The sequence below is a fragment of the Haliaeetus leucocephalus genome, unplaced genomic scaffold (genome assembly GCF_000737465.1).
Source record: "Haliaeetus leucocephalus isolate CR32 unplaced genomic scaffold, Haliaeetus_leucocephalus-4.0 Scaffold616, whole genome shotgun sequence".
NCBI lineage: Eukaryota > Metazoa > Chordata > Aves > Accipitriformes > Accipitridae > Haliaeetus > Haliaeetus leucocephalus.
Genome location: NW_010973052.1, coordinates 951,178 through 970,150, shown reverse-complemented (window position 1 = coordinate 970,150; position 18,973 = coordinate 951,178). Strand labels below are relative to the sequence as shown.

The 18,973-nt window shown below is 38.7% G+C and overlaps 1 protein-coding gene across 1 annotated transcript in view; it reads left to right on the top strand.

The window, feature by feature from the left end:
- CNTN5 (contactin 5) overlaps positions 1-18,565 on the top strand; it is a 248,719-nt gene extending 230,154 nt beyond the window's left edge. The window contains exons 18-22 of the mRNA XM_010578200.1: positions 5,589-5,698; positions 14,040-14,226; positions 14,676-14,788; positions 16,177-16,345; positions 18,024-18,565. Of these exons, the coding sequence (XP_010576502.1) occupies positions 5,589-5,698; positions 14,040-14,226; positions 14,676-14,788; positions 16,177-16,345; positions 18,024-18,127 (683 nt within the window). The 3' untranslated portion in view covers positions 18,128-18,565. The remainder of the gene's footprint in view (positions 1-5,588; positions 5,699-14,039; positions 14,227-14,675; positions 14,789-16,176; positions 16,346-18,023) is intronic.
- The last annotated feature ends 408 nt before the right edge of the window (positions 18,566-18,973 follow it).

Below are 18,973 nucleotides of genomic sequence, written 5' to 3'. Positions count from 1 at the left end.
TTTGTCTTAGTAAAAAAAAAGCTGATTTTGGATAAGACACTGTCTGCAAATCAGGTAAATTATTAGGGATAGTGAAGAGCTTGTAAAGGTAAAGGACAATGATGCTACATACTTTATTTTTTTTTTTTTAGAAAATAAAACAAGCCAGCCATTCTTTATCCTTGAAGCCATCTGGCCAAAAGGAGTTCATATCTGTCACTCTCCAGATGGTGGCTGCCTCCATACACCTCCTGGGAACATCCCTAGCCAGGCACCAGCGTATTCCTGGACAGATTTTAGGGCGGTACTAACTGGCCAGAATCATTATTTCACCACAAATCATGCAAACTGTTTAATGCTATGGACAACTATATGTCCATGCTCAGGCTGGTGTCTTGTCTCTCTGTCCCTGTTTAGTTTGCAAGTATAGACACAGCCTATCAGCACAAGAATAAATATGAATTAGAATACATGTAGTGTGGAGATAGGTGAGAATATAAAAGGAAATAGAAATAAGCTTCTGGGAGAAAGAGGGAACCCAACTGGTTTCAAGATGAGTTAGGTCTTTTTATAAAGGTTTTTTTAAATGATGGCCACAATGGATGATACAGAATCAGTTCTGTTAATTTCAGTATCTATCTTCTCCTTCAGGCACCTGACAAAATTATCTTCACAAAGTTTGAAAGTTCTATAATTTTGATAAACAGTGTAGTGAATACTACTAAAAACTTCTAGATATGAAATAGAGAGCCCTGAGCAGTACAAGGTAAAGCCTAAAGACTCTCAGTCTTGCTGTTTAAAACCTCCTGAGGGACCCCAGATACACTTCTGTAATACATACAAGATGTAATCATACTGCACAGAGCTTTTGTTCTTGCTTTGTATGGATTTGTACTAATTCATTGAGCCAATGGAGATCCAAAGCTCTCAGTTATCTGAAAGGGCCATATAACAGCCTTTGCGATTTTATTCCTTCATAACTTTAAGAAGTTTTGCAACAGGCCAGCTAGTGGATGATGGGATATTAAACAAGACACTGCAGAGTGAAGGATTGTTCTGGTTAGGCCCATCTCCCCTCGCTTTTCACCCTGAGCACTTATTTAAACAAACAAATAAACTACCCTTTTAATTTAGAGGAAAGAATATGCAATTACGCACTTTTAATTACAGCCTCCATGTCTTTAATTAAAATCTTACATTCATGAAGTGAAGTCCTGTGGTTCATTTCATAGCTAAAGCTGAGCTACTTGGGGTTTAGGTGAACCTGAAAATTAATAAATTGGCATATTAGCTGTAAACTACAGTGGATTTCCTGTTTCTTCCAGCTGATCCATCTGGAGAGATCCTTTAAAAGTTCAGCTAGAGCTCTCTCCATGTTTTTTTTACAGAACAAAATGACATGTAAAAGTTTATTAAGCATTTCTTTGATTAATGCCACTAGCCCCCATAGCAAGTCAGATGTGCAGTCAAGATAATAGGCACATCCCCTCCTCACATGCTGAGGATAACTCTGGCTGCCACATCACTTGGTGGAAATGAACCATTTATATTCATGAAGATGGCAACGCTCCTCTGAACTTTTAATCTAACAAAGCCTGAGTTTTATCAGTCCACTTGTCCAACTTCTACTCACGTGCCAAGGTGAGCAAGCTGTGTGTAGGTAACATGCTGGTAAAGCCTTCATGGAATAAGACAGCTCCTTACTCCCACGTGACACTCCACTGTGTAGTAAATCTGGGTTATTCCGTGGAGAAGGGAGAGCTACAGCAGGATGTATACTGTGAGTAAGTGCGCAGGAGACCAGCGTTACAGGGGTAGGCTTCAGAAGTTCTGCCTGACAAGAGTATTTCACCACTAAACAAAAGAGGTCCAGGGCAGAGTTCAGCACTGCCGGCCTGATCACTGCCTCACTGCTCGCTCATTTCCTCACCCTTCTATTTTTTCTCTGTTTTAAAGCCCTCTGCAAAGACACCGGTCAGAGAGAAGGTGAAAATAGAAAGGACTTGAGGAAAAGTCTGAGGGGATCTCCAGGAAACAATCAGTCACCTCATTTTTGGTGTTTTGGAAATCGGACATCTTTTTCCTTTCTAGCACAAGATTCTGGAGAAGGACTTACCCTGCAGGCAGCCATGCCACCACAGATCTAGTGGTGTTTCCAAACCAGGGACACACATCAAACAGGCTGAGAGATGGAGCTGAGCATAATGTCTCTTGGTTTTTCTCAGGAATGGAAACAGTTTACTGGTGATCCCCTGGTTTGGAAGATAGTCCCTGTGGCTATTTCCAGCAAGGGAGCAAATGCTACCATTTTCTTTACCTACAGGTTGTCACAAGAGGGATTACTGCTTGTGATTTTTCTTTCTGACAGATCTCTTTTGCGGATTTTTCCACAGAAAGGAATTATCACAGTCACGGGTTCTAGCCGAAGTCTCAAAATCTCAGCTATGTGGAACTGCCTCAGGCTGAGGTTCTTAGCTTCAAATGAGAGCTCAGATTTTGAATTAGGGAAGTGTGTAAAAATCCTTTCTGGAGTCAAAACGAGAAGTGAATGGATTTTAAGTGACTGGATGAGGAGTCCTGACTGAGACTCTGTTCCACAGGAGAGTTAAAACAACATAAACATGAATAGGCCCTTGGACTTGTTTTTCCAGTTAGATCACGTGGAAATCTTTCAGGATTAATATTTCAGAAAAACAGATCAGTTTACGGTCATAAATAGGGAGAACACAATGAGGGCTAGCAAATAACTCTTCTTTCTCTTACTTGCCAGTATCAAAATTCAGGATTATCCCTCTCTGAACATTAGATCAATGCAATTAGTGTAATTCCTTTTCCTGCTTTGTTATAGCCATCCCAAAGATCTACCTAGATTGAATATGTTTCCTTAAAGTGTGATTGCAGCACATGGAAAGACATTGTTTCATAGACACTGCACACAGCCTTTTGAGAACTTGCCATGCTGCACCTTTAATTCAATCAGGGAGTATTAAAGGGACCATTAAAGATGATGTTGGCCCTTTTTTTTTCAAGCAGTATGACCTCAGGCAGACACCTATAGGTTTAGCATAATGCCAAGATATTAAGAAAAGAATATGATTATAACATCAGTGACCATTATAGAAAAACCTAATGAACCTGTCAAACTTACCATTAGTTTTAGACACACAGAATAAAGCATGACATTGGAGTGAACCACAGACTGTATTATATCACCAGAAATTATATGGTCCTCATCTTATCTGAATCAATAAAAAATGCTGTTTAGTCTCTATAAACTTTCAGACAGTCTTAATATACCTTATTCCTAAATATGTAATTTCTGTTCTTTTGCTGAACACTTACATTCTCTATATCTAATACCAGTGAAACTGCAGTGAATAATTTCTGGATATGTAAGAAATGCATTTTCTTCACATAAAAAAATCCAAACTTTCCACTCCATTTGTTGAAAACAATTTTTTAAAATATCAGAAAATATTCTGTGTTTCTATTCTGAGCAATACATAAACCACCCCTAGTGAATGCTGTGAAGAGGAAATGATTTCTACATTTATAGAAAGTGTAAAGGCTGCCAACCAACATTTTGTGTACATCTCAAATTATTTATCCCACTGCAATCTTTTCTGACAACAAAGTAATTGCTTCAATAATACAAAAACTAGAAAATAGCTTTTGACACACAAATCTTAGTTGTACATAAAATAGAAAGCAGGGTGTAACTATTGAACAGGAAATCAAATTATGAGGAATATATTTCTTCATAGCACAATTCTTTCAGTATTGAATTCAGACGATCATTTCACTTATTCCTGGAGATACCCTTTTTTTATTTTTTGTCACCTGAAAAGTTCCATACATATTTTATGCTTATTAGTAATACTCATTGTTGGCGAACACCTTTTTGCATCACATCAGAAATGCTTCTTTTTGTTAGAAGTAAATAAAAAAGATCAAAAAGGGCTGCAAACATTAAAAATCTGACATCAAAAAGGATGAAAAATTCATACAAGCCATGGCAGAGACAAGGTGTAGGGCAGGAGTGCCAGAACAATGCCTACAATATGATCAGAGAAAGGAGGGGAGCTAATGAGTCAAGTCTGATATTAGGCATCTTACTAAGGCAGTGTGATCACTGAGAAAAATGTATCATTTTAACTCAGGCTGCTCCGTAAGGAAAGTCCTTTTCTGTAACCCTATTAAATGAGCCACAAAAAAAAAAAATTTTTTAGAAAGCTCTTTGATGTGCCTCCCTGTAACATAAAAGCCAAGACCTCTGCCTGCCCTTCAAGAGCAGATCAACACATTAGAAAAGTAATGAGGAACATTAGGCCAAGGAAGAAATCGCAGGCTCTGTGGCTGCAGGGGAATGTGAACTTACCTTTTTGCTGAGCAAGTGACTGCACAAGAATGGTGGAGAAATGCCACTACTATGTGCTTCACTGTCTGTGTTCAAGCCTTGTCTCCGCAGCTTAAATTCAATTCAAAAAATTAAGCAAATTTTCAATAATATCCAGGTAATAAAGCAAAAGATCCAAAAGTTTTCCTTAACTCATGTCTCAGTTTGATATGTGACAATTTTTTTGGACACTTTTCACTCCCAGTGCGCTGACTGGTGATACAAATTGGTGGTATGCTCAACGACCGGTCATGGTAAATCTCTATGTACATATACCCAACTTCCCAACCACTGAAGGAAGCTGGACCTCTGCAAAGTGTTCAATGATACGAAAGTGCAAAGTAAAGCACACCTGTGGCAACCCTGTCGGGCAGGTAAAGCATGCTGCAGCCCTAAACCTCCAGTGTGCACCCTGGCCATACCCCAGCAGCCCTGAAGGACACCTGCCCTGGTTGGAAGGCAGGGAGGGTCCTCTGCTCCAGATAATCAGGAGGCCAGGACTGCAGTGTCCTATGAATAGCATGGAGATAGAAACACGGACATAGGGCCAATGCTAACAACACAGGTAATCAGAGGGACGAACCTAGGTTTTAATGCCTTCTTTAGAAAAATGTGCATCCCAGGCCTAAAACAGTAAACGCTTCACAGCAGAGAGAAGGTGGCATGCCCCGAACACTGGTGCTTGCAACTTCAAGGACATAATAACATAGTCCTAAAAATTTCTTTTATGTAGCATTTCACTACAGCTCTGGGTATCCCTTTTTACTTGGTACAGCCCTGGAGCAGGACTGACTGAACACCCTAGCAAGACATTGCTCATCCTGAGCTGACAGAATGGCACTAAAAATCCAGGAAGAGAATGAATGCTCCATTTACTGCTGGAGTTAGGCTGATCAAGAGCTATGAAGGGGGGGAGGGGGGCATTTACAAATATTAAAGTTTTTTTGAAAAAATCATAGACAAGAGATTCTGTCACAGTTTGCTGCGCCCATCATCAGTGATGAGATATTGATGTAGCATGACACAAATAAAGAAATACAACAATAATAATCTTTTCATCTTGTTCAGTTTTTCATGTTCCCCATAAGTGTCATACCTTCCTGTGAGTATTAAGGTAGAATAAAGGAAGTAAATGACAGTTTCAGATGGAGTGTTTTTGATAAATACAAGCTGTTACAGTGGAGGTTTATTGTTTCAATTTTTCTTAATACAGAACCCACTGCTGCTCCCATCGATGTCAAAGCTACGAGTTTGTCTGTATCAGAGATTCTTGTTGCGTGGAAACATATTAAAGAAAGTCTAGGAAGACCACAGGGATTTGAGGTATGAACACAGAATATCATAATGAGAAGTCTTGTTGCTTTTGCCAGCGTTGCATTCTATTAACAAGTGCAGTAGTGAAACTTCAATAGAAATTATGCTTGGTTTAACATACATACGACTAGCTGTAGAACAACGGTCACAGCTGTAGCACCAGAGCATCTTTTATTTATTTGTGCTTGAAAACTGTTCAACACCAGTTCTTCTAACATCTCTTTGACACTTCAGAAAGAGCTGAAAGCACTGCAAGTGACCCAGCATGCCTCTTTCACAGGCTGGGGAAGAGGAGGTATTGGCTGTTTCCAGCTCTAAGTGACCAGTTCAAACTTGTTATTTACTGAGAGCAATCAACAGGGAGAAAGGGAAGAGCCCCTGCGAGCCGCGTGGTGTCCTCCGGCCGTGGTCACAGGACATCTGCTGGGCACGTCATGGAAGGGGGGTGTCAGGAGAGAAAGCAGCAGCTGCACAGCCCACAAATAAAGCTCTGCTTAGAGACAGCCTTTCCTTACCTGGGAAAGAGAACCAGCCCTGCCACAGGCCTTCTCACACTTTTGGATCCAGTTGTAGCTTTAGATCCAGTTTACAATCCAAACCTCCAGGAGCAGATCAGATCTAGGACTAAACCTACCCTTTGGGGCCACCACGACCCATCCTGACCTTGTGGTTCACTATGCCGATCCTCATGAAATAACTCAGCTAGACTCAATTTACTAGTTTTGGGGGTGCAGGTTGTTTGACCTGCTTTAGTCTTTTAGAGACCGCTGACTCTTTCCTGAATCTCTACAATAACAATGAAAAGAGGGTAAATGTACATCTGAGCTAGATACCAATCATACGGATGTCTAAAGACATCTTGTGATCTGCTAGCGCGTAGTGTTTCCCTGGCAGCATGTGCAGACAAGACCTGGGGGCTGGTGACCATCACTGGTGGCCTTAGGAAGAAACCATTGGCGCCCAGGCAGCACCACAGCCACCACGCTCTCCAATACAGCCTCAGGCTGGACAGCCATGACCAGCACAGCACATTTACCCCACAGCTTAGACACAAACAGTTAACATTTTTTTTTACCTGATTGCTGTAGCCTCTTGATACTTAGATACTCCTGTATTGCTATCCAGCACAGTCCAAGCAGGCTGTGGCTATGGCATGTCCGCTCGGGTGTCTCATTTGTCCAGGTCTCTTTCCCATATACGTCCCCACACTGAACTCTGCAAACCCTCTGTCAGTTCTCTCTCATGGTACTTTATCTCCACTCCTTCCTTACGTTAAACGTGTTTTTACCCCTTTGCAGATGGCTTGCTTCATACGGCAAAGGTGATATCTAACCATTTTACCTTTAGAACTGCTATATATAAAAAGAACAAAACTGTATCTGATAGAGTTGCTATTCACCTTGCAGATGCTATCCCTCTCTGCATTGAAGTGTTCCACTTGCTACTAACCTTTGTCTTCAATTTCCAGGCCAGCCTTTTATCCTCTGAAATAACTTACTCGCTGCACCCTGTCTTTTTCTCTTCAGAAAGGTGGCTGTTTTGTTACTCCTTCTCAGATATCTTGACGTCTTTTAAATTACACCTACTATTTTTACTCTTATCCTCATTCCACTGATCACATTGATTCTCAAAATGTTCTATTAACTTTGTTTTACATATTTTAAAATGAAAAATAGATTTTCTTTCTAAAATTGAAAATTGTTTCCCTAGAAACTTATTCTTTCATAACTTGAATGTATTTTGCATTTACCTGCTTGTCACACGAGACTTCCCTCAGCTCTACAGATGTGTCCTAGCAATAGATGGTTGTTACAGATAGGACAGTGGGTACTTTTTCTACCAGAGGTGGTCTTCCTGACTTGGAAAGTGTTTAGACCTTAGGAGTTCAGCCTACTCTGACCCCAACAGTAACACTCACCTATTCTATGTCTTTCAGGGACTTCCTAGGAATGAATTTGGAAATTGTATTGATACAGCAGGGGTTATTAACATTGAACCTTATATAATAATTTCGCTCCTCACTGTGCTGTACACCAATTTTAGGATTCTAGCATGAAGATTGCAGAATAAATATTTCAAGCCAGGGACCTGCAGTTGACAGAACAAAAGACTGAAATATAAAAATACCTCACTGCTCCTTTCTACCTGGTCCCATGAGGCAATTAGAGGAGCCTTTTGAGGTATAACTTTACCTGGAGAGAGGAGGGTGCTTTTTTTCTTCCCCTCCCACCTTTTCCCTCTTCTTTCATTTAGCCAGAATTTCTCTGCCTGCTTTCTGACAGATAAATCTTTCAGGGAGTAGTTTGCTCTTTTCTGTCCTTATTCCCAGGAAGAATTATGATCAGGGCAGCCCTTACTCAATAAACAGAAGAGTAAATGCTGCTCTCCTGCATAATTCAGCAGGACTGAACACAATCCGAGGACGGTATTGCTAGATCTTTTCAGGTCCATTTTTGGGAAGGATTTCATCAAAAAGGAGATAATGACTTATAGGATCAGTACAGTGAGTACATTACAGTATTCACTTAGGAACACTAAGTCCACACTATCAGTCCAATTTTGCTAACATACTGACAGTTTCTCTTTAAAGCATCCCCTCAGCACAAAAAGAATCTCTATAGCAAGACACTGGGGCTAATCCCCCCCGCCCCCAAAAAAAACCCAAAAAGTACAGAGCAACTTTATGCTTTCTATATGATTCACTTTCTTCAGCTTCTGTTTTAATTTGAAGACTGATTCTGAACATTTTTTCATATGTAGTACAGTGCAGAACATAGCCTGTAGTACTCCCTTAATTCACAAATAGCAAATACATAATGTACAGATATCCAGTGACTTTGATAAAAAGATGAATGATTTATCTTTTTTTTTTAACAATTATTTCCTAATGTAGAATTATTGTGGACCACAAGTAAAATGTCGCCTTCAATTCAAGTTGAATGCAAAATAATCTGACTAGCCACTCTGTTTTCGTGTCTCAATTTGTATTCTGCCTGTGGTCACCACAGCAGTGACAACCACCTACATGGTCTTCACATTTCCTGGCCTTTTAGCAACAGCATTATAAAAGGGTGAGCTATTTTTTTAGCATTTGAGTGTTTGGGCTCTAATCAACAAAAGTGACAGAATATTTACTGCATATGGACAAGTTCACAGTGACACACTTTCACTCCGGTCCTGTTTGCACTTTGTACTAAGGAGTAATGAAAGGCAAAATAACTTGTGCAATTTCACATTGTCATCCCTGAAAGGCAGTATTAACTGTTATGTCACATGAGTTTTATGCAAGGTTTGCTGTACTCATTTGCATCTTCCAAAGCACATATTATTCCTGACTTCAGTACAGGTTTGTCAGCTGTCCGCCCGACCTTACTAAATATATGCCTTACTAAATATATGCCACTCTGATAAAGTAGAAGTAGCTTGAAAACTTTGTCAGAACGGTAGAAAAATATAGTGCATGGTTCACACTTATTCTTTAGAATCCATAACCTGAAGGTTATAAAATCTATTTCAGCCCTAGGCAATATTTTCTTTGTCACTCACTACTCGTAGGGAAGGGAAAGCAAAAGAATTACTGGCTGGAAGAAAAGATATTTTTGTTTTCTTTTTTCTTTTCCAGAAAACCAAGGCTAATACTTAAGTATAGATCACAAAGCTCATGTCTCTTTCACTGGAATTCCCACAAGGGATCAGAGCTTGACTAACCTAATCAAAAGATCAACTTGCAACAAAGAAATACAAAAGACAGAAAATTTTGAATGCTATTTTCAGAGAGGATTACTTGACATAATAACTTGTTTATATCGCATTCTGTCTTTTCAAAGAGAACTATTCAAGTTTTTGCTGTTTCTTAGACATACTTTATCTGTTTTTACAGCGGTACAGAAAATTATGTCTACATGGTACTGGCTTTTTTTTTTTTTTTCTGATTTAGTAAAGTATATCTTGAAGTAATTTAGAAAGAGCATATGGATGTTTCTACCAGAGGCTGGTAAAGCAAAACAGAAAAAAAAAGGAACTGGTGTTTCACCAGCCTGAATATCAATTCATCAGACTTCACTTTTGGAATGAATGAATTTTCCCGAACACAAAATTAGCAACTGAATGGGTTTATATATGAGTCAGTTTTGCCTACAAAGTTACTCATATGCTGATTCAAACCCCTCTAAAATTCTAAAGACTATAAGCAGGAGTTTATAGCAGAGCAGTACTACTGCTGTTTAAGTCCTTAACACATGGATCACACCCTAGATCTCTCATGAGGGCCTCAGGAGAGCTATACCCTTTGCAATGGCTGCATCATGAATGGCTAGTTGCAAGACTACTAGCTTTCTGTTACCTACAATCAGAAACCTAGATAATTATTGATTTTTCATAAGAAGATATGACTAGATATTTGATGATAGTCCTCAAGGTTGAGTTACAATATCAGTTTTTATCCCATGTGTATGCAGGGCTATGTGTGAGAAGAGAGTACCTGAGGAAAGAGGTAGAGGATGCAAGCTACTCCAGAGGAGACTCCAGAACCTAGGAGTACTGAGCAGTGTTTTCTTTCTTCTTTTCAGTCAGCAATTGTTTTGGTGAGAGGGAAGGAACTGAGGTTGATTGACCTTTTTGCAAGAACCTCTCACCTTGTTCTGAAGGACAGTCACACCAATGTCTTGAGACAATACACAAAGCACCTCTTCTGTCCTAAGTGCTTGGTTCTACCATTGCACTAACAGTTGCGTGACTTCCATGTACCAGTTCAAGGCACTGATAGACTTTCTGATAATGACAATTAAAGCAGTTTTTATGAAATCTGAATCATGGTGTGGTTTGTTGGGGTTTTTTTCAGGGCTAGCAGCAGTTCTTCCAGCTCACTGCTTTTTCTCCCCTGGCACTTTCTGTACTCTGAGATCTCTTCGAGTTCTTTTTCAGTTATGTCAGTACTGTTGATGTTGGTAAATAGTCAGAGAGCCCAGGAAAGTTTGTGTGTTTTGCCCACTTTGATTCATCCTACCTAATTTAGGATCTTACTTGATATGGACAATTTGTAGCTTTAATTCTCTCTGGTCAACAGAAAGACTATCCAGACAATAACTCTGACTTTACTGATTTTAGAGAAAGCAGCCTGCAATTAGATCAGATTAATTTATACCAAAGCATGCACACCCTAGAAACCAACTTGGGAAAAAGACTAAAATTATTTAAGATATCTTGTAACCTAAAACTTCAAGGAAGTGGTCTGTAAGTATTAGAGGTAGAAAAATTTTAGACAGAAACAGATTTTTAACGTGATAATGTACTTTTAACGACTTCTTAACCCACAGTCAGGACAATGCAGGTTGCACATTCCTGCATCTCCTCTATCTGGTTGTTCAAATATCATTATTGCGTTCTCTCCAGCTCAAAGAGATGGGTTTCTAGGAATCAGATATCAAAACTTGTTATTCTTTAGCTAAATGAAAAACAACAGAAAGCCCAGCAAAAATTTAAAACCTCACAAACAATAATGCATTAAATTGACCAAATACTTTTTTCCCCACCTTTTTCTTTCATTTTTCAAATATGGGCTACTCTTTTGTGATTTATGCTTCATGCTATATCAATATTCATATATTAATGAAAACCTACTCCAAGTATGGTAAATCCCTTCTGAGCAGTATAAATTAAGGTTACAGAAAATAGCAAGACTTAAAAAAAAAAAAACCTCAAACACATAGAAGTGTAAATAAACAAGCCCTCTGTTTTAAGAAATATGTCCAACACTTTTGAACATCAGCAGTATCTTCATTTCAGTTCAAATCAATGTATGTTCCCCCACCATCAACGTCAGTCAACAATCATTGGAGTTCTCTTTTTTTATAACCACTTTTTCTTTTAGTTCATTTGGCCATCAACAAATGGATGTGTGTGTTACAAAAGAAAGAGAAAAGCATATTTTGAGATCAAAGTCCAAACTCAAATGGCAAAACTTTAAGAGGAATTTTAAAAGCAGGGACCAAACACTTAAGGGCTTTGAACTACAAGAGAAACAGAAATAGAAGCATTGCCAAACTGCATTTCATGCTTTTGGTGCTTAATACAGTATATTCATTCCCCCAAGAATACCTCTTTGCCAAGGGGGAACACCTTTGCCATGTGGTGCAGCAGAACTGGTAAGGAACATACCATGGTTATTTTTGCAGACTTAATGTGCAAAATATAATTAGTACCCAAACTGATAATGCCATATAAGCAGTGGTGGAGAGCATTTCCAAACACATGCAAAATATCAAAAGGGCTGAGTTATGCTCCTAGCTTTCTTCCACATTCATCACGTTTTATTATCTGTGTAGTCCTAACACCAAGGTTTGGAAAATCAGGTTTTCACAACTTCTCTATACTAAACAAAAGCTCAGTGCAAAAGCTGCGGGCTATCTACTGCCTTGTACATTGCATTCACATGAGACATGGCGTGCCCCATGAATAAACAATGATAAGAGCTATTGAGCTACTTATAATTTTGTTCCTGGCTTTCTAGAACCAGGATTTCACTACTTCAGATGCATTTTCACCCCTGCTACTGTCCACCTATGTATCCTTGGACCAGTCACTTTTCCTTTCTGACCACTTCTCCGTTGGATCCTCAGCAGACTTCATTAACTGGCTGATAGGGTCTCAAGGACATACGCTGTCTCTCACTACCTGTTCATACAGTGCTTAAAACTGTGTGGCTCTCATCACTGTAGTGTCAAGTTTGTAAAGATACATTGCAAGTAAAATGAAAGGAATCTGACTGCCCAAGAAATAATAAGCATTGCAGGTTCGATCCTAGTGTGTGAATAAATGGTGGTTGGGTGTTTTTTTTTTTCTTTCCAAAAAGATGTTACTAGATGTCACTTCAGATCCCAACAGGGTTGGTTAAGCGTTCAGCTAACAAAAATACTTCAGTGAATCACACTTGTTTCAACAAGTGGTAATGACAGCTAGATCTGCTATCCGAGCTGTAATTAACCTAAGAATTAAAGCAACAGCATTTTAACATGAGATAATGCAGGCACACAAAAAAGTTATTTACATGCATTTTACAATTGAAAGAGTAGACTTTGAGTTGACACCAACTGATATACCCTCGATCAAAGTTAACAGAGCAACTTTACACAAGTGAAGATATGACCTCAAATGCATATATTTGCAGCCAGGCCTTTCTAGATTTTTCTTTTTTTTCAAATGGCAGTCCTAGTGCAATTATAAAAGGTCAGCATTGTACTCATTGGTCTTATTTTCCTATGAACCCTTTAGTTTTTTTGGATCACCATTTTCTGGGATACATTCACAAGAGTGCTGTATTGTCCATGACCTTTTTCTCAGAGGAAAAATTATCCAGATACAATATGAATAACTTATTATGAAATAACCAACTTCACAGAAAAGGTCAAAATGTGGAATAAATGCAAGTAGGTCTCAGCATGAATAATTGTAAGCTGAATATAGGTCTTTGAATGGCACATTAGTGACATGTCCCGTTAGGGAAAATAGGGCCCCATGAGAATTACCGTACTTGTGTAGGTCAGCTAAATACATTAAACAGAGACAGTACTGCTTTTTTCCAGTCATGCCCTGCAAAGCCTGAGGAAAGAGACTAGTCAAATTCCTAGCTCAGCCCTATAAGCTGTTTGAGATTATGATAAACTCAGTGCAGATACCAGAAATATGGACTAAAACCCACCAAAGATCATTTAGGGGGTTTATGTCTGAAAAGGAAGGGCATAAACATACTATCAAAATTGCATTTACCAGAAACCTGTTTATATCCAAGAACTAAAACTGAATCCACTTCCATCTTTTTCTTCAGATAAGATTTCTTCAGATGAATGAAAGATTTCCTTTGGTGTTCTGTCATTTCCTGTTCATTATACTGATAAGAAATCTCGTGGCTCTGAGTTGCATAGAGACAGAAAGGGAATATTGCTCACAACATTTCTTGACTGATGTGGTCAGAGCTTTCCAGCGTAGTATTCTGGTGACCTACCAGAGGATGAGCTCTCCTTGAATTCTCTGAAATACTTTTGACTCCCTGCCAATGTTCATCCTCTGCTCTTCCATCTTGTAGTTACATCTTCTTGTGCCAGTACACAGCAATTCAATGTGCTTCAGGTAATACCATGATCTTCTGAGTCTCGCCATTTTGGAGAAGTAAGCATTGCTTAGCTCTGAGGTTAGGCTGCAAATCCCATGTGTTTAAAAGGGCCTGATGATCCAACAAAAGGTAGAAATGGCAAAAAGACTCCCCGCAAGGTAACAAGTATGAGCATCTGGAAGCATGAGCTTCCTAGATGCCTATATTAATCCTTCATTTGGTCGCTTGTTGGTTGTTCCTCAGGTTGGTTACTGGAAGGACATGGAGCAGGAAGAAGCAGCAGAAAAGGTCAAAACTGAGGGAAATGAGTCATCCATCCTCCTGACAGGATTGGAAGGAAACACATTATATCACCTAACGGTGAGGGCGTACAACGCTGCAGGGTATGGACCACCTAGCACTGCTGTGCGTGCAGCAACAAAGAAGTCCCGTAAGTGATCTCAGTACCTTTGCTTAAAGGAAGAAGTCAGGGAGCAATGTCTGCCCTCTTGGGTTTTCCTTTGATAAGAGTGTATAATAATCAGGAATCATGTGTAGGTCTGATTCATGGCTTTGCTTTGATATTTAGACATGAGTTCATATGACTTTGCATTCATAACAAAGGTTATCTTCCTAGAAAATGAGGTATTTTTGACAAAGGGAGAGAAAAAAGTTCAAGTTCATAAGCTCTGTAGAGCTTATGGGGTGGGCTGAGTAAATACACCACAATCTATTAAATGACAATTCTAGTGCAAAAAAAACCTTTAAAAATTCCAGCTAGTGTTGGATGCCTGCTACACAACCAGTTGTAAATGTAATGAAAGATTGAAATATTTTTCTTTTGATTTTAAAGAAACTACCTATTAAATATTTTTATGTACATGGTTTTTTTGTCCTCAGCTCCCAGCCAAGCACCAAGCAATATTATGTGGATACAGGACGGCTCTCATGTGTCTCTTGGGTGGGAGCCAGTCAGACCTCTAGCTAATGAATCTGATGTGATGGGTTACAAGGTCAGTGCTTCCCATTCCTTGCTCACCTTTCTCTCTTCCAAATGACTACTCCTCTTCCTTGTTGGCTTTTTTCCCTTTCTTCTTTTTCTCTGTTAGTAAAGTATGCTATACAGACTGTCTGCAATCAGTTATCACCATGAAAAGCAATAAATAAAATTGAAAAGAGCAAAATGTCCCAAAGTTTTGTGTTGTGATTTTCAACTACTGGTTATAAACTAAATAAGCGCTATCTGAGGGGATCAGTTCATCATATCTGACTCAGAAGTGGCTATTAATAAGACCAGTCTGCAATGAAATTCCTACTAACACTTCAATTTAACTGTGTTTGCAGTAGGATTTAGAGAAATGCAGAAGAATGAAGCATCTTAAAATGACATTAAAATTAATATTTTTATGGAGCAGAAACACAAATATTTCTATTTGTTTTGTGATCGTGTTGGTGATGTTCAACAATCAGTGATGGTAATATCTGGCATTTGAAGTTTTGAAGTTTTAAAGAGTAAAATCCAGATTAACTCTTACATAATAAGTCATCAAAAGCAGTGGAATTCATTGCGATCTTTTAAATCACAGCAGAATGATTTCAGTATTTTGGAGGGGGGGGGGTTGAAGCATATATACAGTCATTTCTATAGACTACAATCTGATATTCCCTCTAATACATCAGGAAATATCACCAAGAAAGGGTAAAATGGTTCTAATAAACCAGAAACTGCTCTAACCTTTATCAGGATAGTTCAGATTCTGAAAAAGTTGAGTTGACTACTTTGGTTTTTTACACCTCTCTGACCTTTTCAATTTTGTCTGGGAACAGAAATTGTTACGCAGAAGTACCAAAAAGACAGTTATGTATTCACTTGTTTTCCTCCCACACAACATAAGCTTATACTGAGTTTCACAGGAGATGAAGGGACAGATCTAAGCTATTCTCGGTTGAATTAGCCAGCTAAGGTAAACACAATAAGGACATTATTTAGGGCATTTTCTTTACATTTGAAGTTGGGTGCTTGAGCCAAAAATGTGAATATTTACATGATTTTGGGGATAAGAATTTTAATCAAATGGAACCTAAAATGCATTTTGAAGAAATTTTGGAGAAAAAATTTTGTAACACCTAATGCTGGAGAAGGAAAATGCTATATCTTCACTCTGGATCATAATCAATGTCCTTTCACATTCATTAATTTCTAATATACTTTACTATTAATGTTTTTAAGCCATTGGGTGGAGGGGAGAGTAAAAGCAGATGATTGTTCAAATGTAATGTCAAGAAATCCTTAATGAAAGCATGAAACAGTTAACATTTCAGTAACTGCATTATCTACACAAAATGTCTGGTATATAACTTGAATGAACACTATGACCACTATCTACTCTCTTGACCATAGGTATTATTTAGGCAAGAAGGCCAGAGCAACAGTCAGGTTATAGAAACACAGAAAACCTCTGCAGTGGTACTTCTTCCTGATGTTGGTGTCTACATCATTGAGGTGTGTGCAGTCAGTGAAGGAGGGGATGGCACTGCGAGTCCCCAGATCAGAGTTCCATCTTTTTCAGGTAAGCTTACACTTATATTTGGAATAGTGGTGGTTATACCAATGCTCATTAACTCCATTATTCTCTACCTGAAAAAATTTCTCACAATTGTCTAGCTATTAGATAAAATCATTAATCAGAGACTTCAGTTCTATGCTGAAACAAAGGTATCTAGCGATATTTGAGATGCTCAGGAGTATCTGAGGCATCCATGTGGGGCTGAAGAACAAAGCAGAGGATTTACAGGAAACCTCTCCCTTTCTAGGATGACATCTGGAAACCTAATTGAGGTGTAGATGTCTACACATGCACTAGGTGTCTCAAATAGCATTATAGTCAGCTGGATTGTAATCCAAACAGACTGACAGTGGAGCGTAGACAGCAATTCAGCTGATCTTCTGAATTTAAATGTTCAGACGTAGGCATATAAGGACATCTGAGACGTCCTCAGGTATCCCAAACATTTGCACAGAGCTGACAGATATGGTGTGGGACTGACTTAGAGGATATGCACATCATTCTGGACCACCAGCCAGAGGTGTACTGTCCAACACAGCTAAATGGCATGCATTTAGGCAGCTGAACCCTGTGTGTGTGCCTGCTTTAGAATAAGCTGAATTTCTCTGTAGGTTCCATTGACTCCCTTGAGTAGATATTACTTTATTACATTATTAACGTATTACAGTATTAATGTATTATCATGAAGTAAATTATGATGCCTAGCTTCTATTTCTTCAGTTACTGGGATATGTTGAAAGATTTTAAGGTATCAGTATTACACAGGTAAGAAAGGGATGGAAGGATTAGTGGCAAGAACAGTCAGAAAATAACAGTGTCTTTTGCCTAAACACAACGAGGCATCTTAACTCTAACTTCCTGCTAACGCTTCAAGATTCTACTAAACATTGGCTTTTTAGTCCTTAAGGAGTACTGTCCAAAAGGTGTGAGTCTGAAACTTCAATCTGGACCTAAAATTTCGGCTCTAGTCTAGTCACAAACTACAGTGCTATTATCAGAATGAAGAAGACACCATGGAATATTTGTTTCATGTGTCTTTTGACCCATAACTCTAGGCCACAAAGTCTTTCATTCCCTCTAACCTGATATTTTTTATTAGACTATGCACAACAGATCAGTTCCACTTAGGACAACTGTGTTCCAAAGAAACCCAGTCTGGTTCCCTTCCCATCCTGTGACCTGTTGCCAGCACCAGCCCATAGCACATTGCCCCTTAGCATGGTTTTTTAAGGGACTGCAGTGGTCTAAAAGCATCACTGGGCTACTGGGCAAAAGACCACTTTTTCCTCCAGACAGCCATCAAGATCAAGGGCTAGCTTTCATTCCTTGTACCAGGAAGAACACTGCGATTGTGACTCAGGGCATCTTCTGCATCCCAATACTTTTTGAGGATTAAGGTATAAAACCACATAGCCTTTTGGAATTTCCTATTCATTTGCAGACTGAATATGAGAATTCAGCATGTAAGTTGCTGTAGATATCATCATAAAACCCCCAATTTCCTTATGTCTGCATAAGGAACCTATTTTGTGAAAGGAGTTCTCATAAGGTAATCCATTGCCTAAAAGTTAGGCTTTTGCTGAGTGTAACAGAATACAAGTTTGGGGCAAAATCTAGTACCTAAATGTACTGAGAACCTTTTGCATCATTTGTTCCTTAATTACTTTGTTTTTCATTTCAGGAGGGAAAGTAACAAGTGCTCAGTCCACCTTACACGTGCTGTCTACTTCCTCGTCCTCTGTAACATTGCTTTTGGCACTGGTGGTTCCTTCAACCTCATGGTGAAGACTGCAGACTTTGTTGTTGTTGTTATATGTTTGCTTTAGCTTGATGACACCAAGGGATGGAGTTTTATGTCCGTGGAGAAACTGGAAACCCAAGCTAATGCTTAAAGACCCATAGAAATGCCTGTGGTGCACTTCTTAGAGGAGTGTTGGAGACACAGTCAATAATTCATCAGGTTTTTTTCTCTTCTTTACTTGTAAAAGTCCTCTGGGGAGGGGACATTTCTTGGCCCCAAAATATGCAGATTGTATGTAATAAGCTTTTGTAAGCAAAGGTAATTTCTGTCGAACGTACTTTGCTTTTTTAAAATGTTCGATTTTGGTGACCCCAGTCATGTATCATTAGGTGTTTATACAGTGGTGTCTAGTACAGTACATCTGTTTCGTTTGGAAAAAAATCCTTTTTTAAATATAGAACAAAGTTTGATACAGCTTTGTCATTTTTTGCATCCCCTATGGCTGGCTGTTCCTACTGACAAGAGAGAAAAATATAGTTTAGATACACAGCCCACTGCAAAAGTATAGAGAATTTGTTCTGAAAATGTATGAATATGTATTTAATTAACAAAAAGAATTGTCAATAAAATACTAGACAGCACACTCAGAAAGTGGCAAAATGGAGCAGAAAAGCCATTTATTTTATTGTAAGGTAAACGGAAAATAAACACAAAATTAAAGGGAAGCAAGTTTGGTTTTTGTCAAATACCACATGATTTAATGTCAAATGAATCAAATGTTTATTTTCAATAGCAAATAAAAAATCAATTCCTAATGCATATGACAATGAAATCTCCACTGGGCATTTAAACATGTTATACATTAGGCTGCTAAGTGGACAAATAAAGCA